The 10,788-nt window shown below is 40.3% G+C and overlaps 2 protein-coding genes across 2 annotated transcripts in view; one reads left to right on the forward strand and one right to left on the reverse strand.

The window, feature by feature from the left end:
- The window catches only part of LOC137388583 (uncharacterized), a 56,441-nt gene extending 52,346 nt beyond the window's left edge, over window positions 1-4,095 (reverse strand). Inside the window, exon 1 of the mRNA XM_068075064.1 lies at window positions 3,984-4,095. Coding sequence (XP_067931165.1) covers window positions 3,984-4,095 — 112 coding nt within the window. The remainder of the gene's footprint in view (window positions 1-3,983) is intronic.
- On the forward strand, window positions 1,259-9,534 carry LOC137387726 (LHFPL tetraspan subfamily member 7 protein-like). The gene is made up of 4 exons (XM_068074226.1): window positions 1,259-1,385; window positions 4,440-4,508; window positions 5,052-5,736; window positions 9,141-9,534. The coding sequence occupies exons 2-4, from the start codon at window positions 4,461-4,463 to the stop codon at window positions 9,383-9,385; spliced, it is 978 nt and encodes a 325-aa protein (XP_067930327.1). The 5' UTR covers window positions 1,259-1,385; window positions 4,440-4,460; the 3' UTR covers window positions 9,386-9,534.
- Window positions 9,535-10,788: the final 1,254 nt, after the last annotated feature.

Here is a 10,788-nt window from a genome sequence, read left to right on the forward strand (position 1 = left end):
CAACACTTCTTTCCCTATGTGACGTACTAGGGTATCGGTTTTAAAGCCTGCAGGCTTGACACCACCAGTAATTGCGGGTCTGACCAAAGAGCACCTGTGCCAAGTGTCGCCTAAGTATTAGGATGGCCATAATTAATATGCAGCTAAATGTACCAACATTATCATATAATCCGCATAAAAATTATCTGAGTATGATGCATGTCTATGCTCTGACAAGTCACCTCAGTGAACTACTGATGGGGAGAGTGAAACCTGTATTCTGTGCAGCTCCTCAGCCATTGCATGCAAATTATGAAAACAAACACACCGCTAATTGTGACTCATCATGCATCCACATTTATTTTAGTAAATTAAATATCAGAGGGGGTGTGCCTGGAGGTGTGGGCGTAACCATTTTTTACTTTCAATCAAGAAGCGTTAATCTGAGTTACACATACAGCTTGGGTGGCCAACGATTATTATTGAAAAGATAACACACAAAATAATGAACAGGTGCTGAAGAGGACATGGGGTAGGGCAGGTGTAGGGGGAGATGTGGAAAGAGCTGGTAGTGGAAGAAAAGAGCCAATGTGAGGGGGGCTGTTGTAGGGAGATAAGTGCACATGGTAGGGGCTGGTACAGGGAGATAAGTGCACATGGTAGGTTCTGGTACAAGGAGAGATGAAGACAGGGGGGTACAGGAAGAATTGAAGACAGGGGAGGGGACAGTTATAGGGAGATAAGATCATATGGAAAGGGCTGGTACAAAGAGATAAGTGCACATGGTAGGGGCTGGTACAAGGAGAGATGAAGACAGGGGGTACAAAGAGAAATGAAGACAGGGGAGGGGACAGTTATAGGGAGATAAGATCATATGGAAAGGGCTGGTACAGGGAGATAAGTGCACATGGTAGGGGCTAGTACAAGGAGAGATGAAGACAGGGGGTACAGAGAGAAATGAAGACAGGGGAGGGGACAGTTATAGGGAGATAAGAGCATATGGGAGACAAGTACCAAGAAGTGGATCAGTCAGTTATCGTGACATAAGTCACTCTAAACCAGCCAGTTGTCACAATAAGCCTGCTAATTACACAACAGAGATAAATCATATCATACACGAATGGCTGGAATATTAAACTTCATTAGACGGGCTCGTTTCTCACATACCGGCATTAAGCCAATGAGAAAAGAGAAATGGGACACGCAGCCAATGAGAAAAACTGCAGTGGTATGAGAACTGATACGACTACTCCGAATAACATTATAGACAAAGCTGTAAGACGAGGAGAGAGTGTATTGTTCTGCTCTCTTTTATAAGATTTCCACTGTCATTCTTCATATCTCATTATCTCTCCCCGACAGACGGCTCAAACGAGGACGACAAGCGCCTCTGCAAATCGCAACAGGTGAGTGGAGAGGGAACGTGAGTTATGACTAGGAGCTCACATTTTTATTCGTATATTAAACATCGACTTCTCTATTATTCTGGATGTGGCTCAGACAACGCATGGTCAAGATTCTACTGCCTATATAACTGCGAGCCTCGGCGGCTACCTCATACATCGCGTTTTCACTCAGCTAAACATCAAGGATTGTATTTTACTTTCATTGGCGGCATGCATGACTGTAACCCTCCTTGGGTAGACCAACCTACCCTCTCTTCCGCTAAGCATGTTTGTTCACCAGAACCATAAGCCGCGACTTTTCTGGCACAATAGTATTTAAATCAACAGGTTTTCTAAGTGTATCAGCCAGCGCTAGAAGGACTGAATTATTTACCTGTTTTGGAAAGACCAACCACTAGAATAAACAGAGTTTAAAGTCTCTATTACTACTACAGGCCAAGGTCAAATATTTAATAACTTTATCATATTTCTATTATTAGCTTGAGAGCTTCACATAAAACGCTATAAAATTGTTCAAGTCAAATAAAATTTGAAAGTTTAAGCTGATTACTATATTGAACTTGTGTTTGTGCTGATATGAGTTTCCTACACAAATGCTGGCCAATTAGAATACTGCAGGGAAGAGCAAATGAAGCTGCAATATTTTACCAAAACTGACAGCCAAAGTAAGAGTTGATTGCTAAAAACTAGTAAATACCAATGTCATGTTAGGGTTGCCAGTCATGGCAACTCCAGAGAATGTCATCTCGGTTGAATTGCGACCCTAGATAGACAGACGTATTTATAAGTAAAGACGCTGGCATATAATAGAAGACAACTTCCAAGAGGCAGAACCAAAGATACCCATGCATCACGGCAGCATCAGCAATAATAATGAAATAATTTGCCTATAAGCAGTTGTTACAAGAGTTATCCATAAGGCAGCGAGTCTCTCACAAACTACTGCCGAGCCAGACAGGGTCTGTAGACAGCGTAATAACTTGTAGCAGACTTGCTCTAACCCCATTATTTGTAACTCTCCTCCTTCATCTGTTTGGAGGCCTGATAGGTCATACCGAATAACACAACATTAATCTTATGTAGCTTAGGCTAGGGTAAGCAGAACAGCTGCAAAATAGTACATGCAAACATTAGTTTTATAAATGCTATTGAGTAATATTAATAGGGGCTGGCTCCAGACTCATCCAGCCCGGCCTGTTCATCAGCCATGCCCCGGCAGCACTCACTTAAGGCATCATCTGCATATCGCTACATCACTAGGATTGTGGTTGCCAGCAGGGACTCGGCATGCCCTAGCTTTGGCCAGCATGAACCAAGGCAATCATTGCCTGAACATTACATCCTAATTAATATTAAAAGTATTATTAATATCTTTAAGCAATTTTACTAATTATGCTTTGTTATAAGGGCTACATTTCTGTAGTCTTTGTTGTACATAGCCATACCTCTGCACAGTCTTTGTTGTACATAGCCATACCTCTGCACAGTCTTTGTTGTACATAGCTATACCTCTGCACAGTCTTTGTTGTACATAGCCATACCTCTGCACAGTCTTTGTTGTACATAGCTATACCTCTGCACAGTCTTTGTTGTACATAGCTATACCTCTGCACAGTCTTTGTTGTACATAGCTATACCTCTGCACAGTCTTTGTTGTACATAGCTATACCTCTGCACAGTCTTTGTTGTACATAGCTATACCTCTGCACAGTCTTTGTTGTACATAGCTATACCTCTGCACAGTCTTTGTTGTACATAGCTATACCTCTGCACAGTCTTTGTTGTACATAGCTATACCTCTGCACAGTCTTTGTTGTACATAGCTATACCTCTGCACAGTCTTTGTTGTACATAGTTATACCTCTGCACAGTCTTTGTTGTACATAGCTATACCTCTGCACAGTCTTTGTTGTACATAGCTATACCTCTGCAGTCGTTGTTGTACATAGCTATACCTCTGCACAGTCTTTGTTGTACATAGCTATACCTCTGCACAGTCTTTGTTGTACATAGCTATACCTCTGCACAGTCTTTGTTGTACATAGCTATACCTCTGCACAGTCTTTGTTGTACATAGCTATACCTCTGCACAGTCTTTGTTGTACATAGCTATACCTCTGCACAGTCTTTGTTGTACATAGCTATACCTCTGCAGTCGTTGTTGTACATAGCTATACCTCTGCACAGTCTTTGTTGTACATAGCTATACCTCTGCACAGTCTTTGTTGTACATAGCTATACCTCTGCACAGTCGTTGTTGTACATCTTTGACCATGACTACAACCATCAAGGTCATGGCCCAGTTTATACCTAATTTATATACCCAACCTACTGTCACCACCCGCTACTGTTTGTATTCTTGGGCTAACAGTTGTGACTAGTCGATGTTGATTCCCTGTACCAGCGCAAGTTGCTGTCTTCAACTTTCACCCCTATGCCTACCTAAACTGCTGTCAACACCCTATTGGTCAGTGGACCGTTTTTTTATTGGGACTAGAGCAGAAAATAGCTTTGTATCAATTGGCAGGCACTTGTTGCTTGGCTCAAAAACTATGAAAGTATTTAAATCGAAGCTGGGGGTAGCAACTATTAACCTACTGAGAGTACGACGGTAGGAGGGGTGGCCACCAAGCTTCTCTAAACTGACCACAGCCGTGCAAGTGCTCACTATAATTGCTACTTCCTCTTGATAGTTGATTTCGAAAGTCATCGGAGGTCACATCTTTCATTTCACTTAATTTTTAAAAGATGAAAAGGAGAGAGATGTGATGAGGTGGAAACCATAGTAGCAATTATCAGAGTTGTAATCTGGAAAAAATTAATGAGTGAAGCCGGAGGGGTCATGGTGACTGGGCAGAGGGTTGCAGCAAGAAGCCTTTAGGCCTACTCCTTGGTTGGCTCGAGGTTGGCCTGCTGCCAGTTAGACATGGGCTACTCCTTGGTTGGCTCGAGGTTGGCCTGCTGCCAGTTAGACATGGGCTACACCCATAAACATAATTTATTTGGCAATGTGAAAGAAAAGTATCAAACACTCTTGCCTATTTACTTTTTCAGTTTGAGAGCAGATGATCTAGAATGAGCTATCCACAGAGGGTTCCAGTCCACCACCCCCAACAGCATGGGGTAAGCAGAATCAGTCATTAGGCTTTTACTCAACTGTGTTATAACAGCAGTGGTTTGTATGAATAAGACACCCACTAACGTATTTTCTAAAACTAGAATGGCTATCTTGCTGTCAGAACTAGCAGATAGGTGTCACCAGTCTATGGCATGTTGTAAAAAGTGCTTGCACAGAAGATAAATGTTACTTGTCAAGGCACGTTATAAAAAGTTCTAGCAAAGTTCTAGCGCAACAAATAGGTGCCATCAGTCATGACATGTTGTAGAAAGTGCTTGCACATCAGAGAGGTGTCACAAGACAAAGCATTTTGCAGAAAGTGATTGAACAGCAGATAGGTGTTACCGGTCATGGCATGTTGTGGAATGGAAAGTGCTTGCATAGCGGGATCGGTTTGCGCCAGTCAAGGCGTTTTGTAGCAAGTGATTACGAAGCCCATAGGTGCCACCGGTCATGGTATTTTGTAGGAAATATTAGCACTTTAAATATCTCTCACAAATTGTTTACTTACAAAAGCATCCAATTAAATACAAGGTTTTTTTTTACAGATGACAGACTCACCCGCCTCGACACATACTAATCCACGTTTTCAGCACCAATACAGCGAGCTGCTGCAGTTAGGTGCGACAGACAGTGATGGTAGTGCTACCTACACCATGCCTGCGTACGGAGGTAGCGACGGTAGTCATACGACCTATTCGACCACGGCTCCTCTTTATCACAATCCTAACTGTCAGTGCCATCTCCAACCGAGCCAGCCTGCGCAATGTCTCTCTCCAGCTAACCAAAGCGCTCGATCTGCGGAGAGCACCGACAGCAACATAACGACAGCTAGCGATGCAAAGAATGATTGGAACACTCGAGGAAAGGAAAAATTGACAGTGAATAGGCTTAAGCAGCCGGTAGCGTGGATATGGATGAGTCTTTCCCTATTCTTATTCGCTCTCAGCACACTGACCTTGACCCAGACGGGTTGGCTGGTCAATTCAAGAACGAGCGAGTCGCTTGGCCTCATCAAGCAGTGCAAAAGGAATGAAATAACGAATGATCTTAACTGCCAGCAATACGCGAGACTAGCCTCGATCTCTTGGAGGTTGACTCTCATCTTCTCCTGCCTCGCCGACACCTTGCTTGGACTCAGTTGGATATTAGCCTTAAGCACTATAACTTTAATCCAGAAAAAAACGAGGCGGCGCATCTCCTTCTTAGCAGGATACATGCAGCTATTTGCAGGTGAGTGTCACAGAACTGCCTGTGAGTCAGTTGTTTAGCGATCGTCTGCTGGCAGATACGAGTGATTGATTGAAGATTAATATCATAACCAGCCTGGCCGCAGTCAGGCCACTAAGTACAAGCAATTGATAGCGCAGAGCAGCGGAGATGAAACTGGTTCACAACTCTGTCCTTTTCAATACAACAATGACAAGTAGAGAGCGTAGAGAGCTGAGTAGAGGCTTAGGGAGACGTGAACTCCTTTACCATGAGAAATCAGTATGAATTAGTGAAGCAGTGAGGAAAAAGAAAGCTGTTATGTGTAATAGATTAACTTGGCTGATCAAAGTCAGCATCATATCAACACCTGAATACCATAAAGTTTTATCACATTGCCAATGCGCTGCCGATAATGTGAGACGAATAATCCTTTATTTGCACCGCCAGCAGGAAGGCAACATAAAGCAAACACTCGCAGGCTTTCTCTTAAGTGCCAATAAACACAGATATGCTCAGGAATCGATAGGCTTTCTTGAGTGCTCCGCACAAACTATGGCAGAAACTAAAAACAAAACCCTGTGCTGACTTTCTGGCGACCTTTGCCGACACCAACCAATCAGTATATTCCTTTACCTTCTTACCAATATTTCTTGGTAGATCAAATACTGTAAACTCAAAAAACATTCAGATACATAACATGGTTTCATTCGGTCTCCGCTACTCTGCTCCCTCGGTAACCTCAGGTCAAGTTCCTGAAGGCTTTTCAAATAAATTTATACAATAACCTCAGAAGTAATACAAACATTAGAGCTGTAGATAGCATTCTATGCCGCAAGAAAAAGTTTTAACGTTTTAAAAATATTGTGATGTAACTACGTATTTGTCAGTCTTTAAGTTTATTACATTTCATAGAGATGTTAGCATTAGTTAATACATCTATGGGGCAAATGAAACACAAGCTAAACGACATCTTAAAGCTATATAAACTATTAAAGCTTTTCATAATTTGACATATATTGGGCTGACATATATTGGGCTGACATATATTGGGCTGACATATATTGGGCTGACATATATTGGGCTGACATATATTGGGCTGACATATATTGGGCTGACATATATTGGGCTGACATATATTGGGCTGACATATATTGGGCTGACATATATTGGGCTGACATATATTGGGCTGACATATATTGGGCTGACATATATTGGGCTGACATAAGCTGGTTACAGATTTAATTGCCAAATGTTCAAGATAATATTATTTTCATTCTCATAATTTAATATAGATATACCTTTTAGGATTTACAGGCTATTCAGTGACATGAGGCTTATAAGAAGCATACAACCAGTAAATGTATCAAAAATTTACCAAGTAACCCTCGCCCCTCCATCCGTTCACAAAAGTTTTAAAAATTGACGGTCAGGTGGATGTGAAAGTATAGGGTTGCGGCGGACAGCCCTCAACGGCTACACATGTAAAATTGACAGCACCCTCTATTCATAATCAATTAGCCTCTCCTTGCAACACATCAGCTACCAACCCCTCCCTCTTTCGTAGCAGATACATAAAAATTGGAACTTGTATCCCTGACAGCTCGCTGCCCATCAGTTTTCATTACCAGTCGCAGAAGATAAAGCGATGATAATAATAATGAAATAAATATTTCTGAGTATTGATGCTGATGATAAGCATGTGGGCTTATTGTCAGAGAGTGATGCTTACATGACAACATTACAAACATAGTCATGAGCAGTGTTGAGTCCACATGAGTTCAAATTGCTTTGATGTGCCTACGCATAGCTATCCCGACTAAGCTGTACCCTTATCACATCCAATCCTAGCGTAGTACCAAAAATATTAATAGCAATGAATTCTAATCAGTGCATGTAGAGCTACGACAAAGTCTCTCGGATACAAATAGCAAATGTACAGCTATGAATGTACACCTGTGTGTTATCAAATGATTTTGTTAACTCAAAGCCAGCTAGCTACATATATTCAGTGGGTGACCAAAACAGTCTCTTTTATGGCTGCCGCTATCCCTTTGCAATGCTTCCGACTGACTCTGGGGAGAAAAAGCTTTCTTTGAGAAAGGAAGAACTGATTGTAGCAGTGACTTCCTAGGCTGGGTTAAACTAACTAATATTACAAAAATATTTAGCTTTAACTAAAACAAAGAGAGTTTGACTTTGCGAGGCTGCTATTTATTCCTGGTAAACATTAAAGTAAATCAATCTAAGTCAAACATGTTTGTCTTTCAAACGAGGACACATGAGTTACAGTATCCTCAAGCCAAGCTTTCACACCACAAAAATCGCAGTAAGACTAACAGATACTTCCTTCACAGATGTATTTGCTTTCTGAAAACTGTTTCTGATATCCTTCAAAGACATCAAACTAATAAAACATCTTGTTTTCAATAATAGTACAGAGACCGAAAACCATTTTTGATAGTTGAGATCTTCAGCCAAACTATAAGGCATATCCTTGCAGCCTCTTCATGCTGACCAACAGCCATCTTTGTTTGTTAAAAGAAAGACTTATCACTCAATCTCTTGGTTCATTGTTGAAAAAAGTTTATTAATTTATTTTAATTTGAGTAGCTTAAATTAAAATTTAGATAACATAACTTGAATTTAAATAATGAATTTTTTTAAGTAGACTCAAGTTGTAAGTAGGCTGTATTATTTTACTAATTTAGTAACTTTATAGGAGCTAAACTTTCTGAATTGACGTCATTTCTCTAGTTTTATCAGGTCCATTAGCAACCTTTTTCTAGTTTTATCAGGTCTATTAGCAACCTTTCTCTAGTTGTATCAGGTCTATTAGCAACATTTCTCTAGTTGTATCAGGTCTATTAGCAACATTTCTCTAGTTTTATCAGGTCTATTAGCAACCTTTCTCTAGTTTTATCAGGTCCATTAGCAACATTTCTCTAGTTTTATCAGGTCTATTAGCAACATTTCTCTAGTTTTATCAGGTCTATTAGCAACCTTTCTCTAGTTTTATCAGGTCTATTAGCAACATTTCTCTAGTTTTATCAGGTCTATTAGCAACCTTTCTCTAGTTTTATCAGGTCTATTAGCAACCTTTCTCTAGTTTTATCAGGTCTATTAGCAACATTTCTCTAGTTTTATCAGGTATATTAGCAACCTTTCTCTAGTTTTATCAGGTCTATTAGCAACCTTTCTCCAGTTTTATCAGGTCTATTAGCAACATTTGTCAAAGCATAGCAGGTTGAATACTATTTGAAGTAGGTTTATCAGGAGATGCAATATAACACCGAGTATGATTGCGATTGTTCATAGACATCTCAGTGTGGAATTAAGTAACATGTAACTCGTACTAGAGTTAACTCGTATATTCAAAGTTGTTTTTCTTCTATACTTATAGCTTAAACTATATCTGCTATTTGCAGCCGTCCTATTCACAACAGCCATCATGTTCTACATGGTTGGATTAGATTCAAAGGTGGTCAGGGAGATTTGCGGGACCAACAGCTCTATATTTCGGACAGGCGATTGTGATGTGGGATGGAGTTATCTGCTTTTAACAATCACTTCCTCCCTCTGCTTTCTGCTACCAGTCTTGTCACACTATATAGACTATACTTTGTGCAACAAACCAGAGAGAAGGCGTGATTCGGAATACATAACTACATAACTTAAAGACTTGATGCTATGCACAGCCCATCCCTCGCGATCATAAGGACTGGAGCACAGTCTACTTAGCTCAAGATTATATTTTGTACTAGTTTCCTCGGTGCATTCTGTATTTTTATAGAACTTCAATGTAAATACAAGAGAGTATTCTATGACAGCAACATTTTCTTCTTTCACGTTATCCCCCTTACATTGAACAGTCCTATCTCATATCTTAGTTTTAAAATAGAGCACAGCATGCCCTCTTCACTAGAGATAGTTTCTCCTTCCGCAATCCATTCAAGGAACTCGCTTGCTGAAGGTCAGATCTTTGACCACTTCACAAGAAAAAGGAAGCAACATCTCACCCAGATGCAAATTTATTTTGACAAGCTCGACCAGGATGCTCATTGGCTGAAGAATGCGAGTGTTGTTGAAGCCGAATGCAGCATTGCATTAAATAAACAAAGGAAAGGTTCAGCAATGACGAAGAAAAATGATGCTTGAATTATGGATGAGTTAGTTATGTAATATGGACTGCGGGGTAGCTGTTTAGCTGGCATGTCTAGCACCTGCACTGCTGCCGTTTGCTTAACACCTGCGAAGTGCTGCCATAGCGTGGCTAGCTCCTCTATAATGGACTAGAACAAACTAGTAGAGGGGTACTAGGTAAAGGGATGGATAGTTATACAAGCCATTTTGAGATATTAAACAAAGATATATATATTCAGTCTCACGGAGAAAAAAAACTTCCCATGAAGGCGCAAATGAGAGCGGTTCAAGCTATCTCCACCAAATACATTGTAGTGATGGTATCTACCAAATACATTGTAGTGATGGTATCTACCAAATACATTGTAGTGATGGTAGCTACCAAATACATTGTAGTGATGGTATCTACCAAATACATTGTAGTGATGGTACCTACCAAATACATTGTAGTGATGGTACCTACCAAATACATTGTAGTGATGGTATCTACCAAATACATTGTAGTGATGGTACCTACCAAATACATTGTAGTGATGGTACCTACCAAATACATTGTAGTGATGGTATCTACCAAATACATTGTAGTGATGGTATCTACCAAATACATTGTAGTGATGGTATCTACCAAATACATTGTAGTGATGGTACCTACCAAATACATTGTAGTGATGGTACCTACCAAATACATTGTAGTGATGGTATCTACCAAATACATTGTAGTGATGGTATCTACCAAATACATTGTAGTGATGGTACCTACCAAATACATTGTAGTGATGGTACCTACCAAATACATTGTAGTGATGGTACCTACCAAATACATTGTAGTGATGGTATCTACCAAATATATTGTAGTGATGGTATCTACCAAATACATTGTAGTGATGGTATCTACCAAATACATTGTAGTGATGGTACCTACCAAATACATTG

Source organism: Watersipora subatra, chromosome 2, assembly GCF_963576615.1.
Source record: "Watersipora subatra chromosome 2, tzWatSuba1.1, whole genome shotgun sequence".
Lineage (NCBI taxonomy): Eukaryota > Metazoa > Bryozoa > Gymnolaemata > Cheilostomatida > Watersiporidae > Watersipora > Watersipora subatra.

Coding starts and splice junctions, on each gene's coding strand:
- LOC137387726 (XM_068074226.1), top strand. CDS start 4,461: ATGAGCTATCCACAGAGGGTTCCAGTCCACCACCCCCAACAGCATGGG. Junction 4,509..5,051: donor ACCACCCCCAACAGCATGGG/GTAAGCAGAATC, acceptor TTTTTTTTACAG/ATGACAGACTCACCCGCCTC. Junction 5,737..9,140: donor ATACATGCAGCTATTTGCAG/GTGAGTGTCACA, acceptor TGCTATTTGCAG/CCGTCCTATTCACAACAGCC.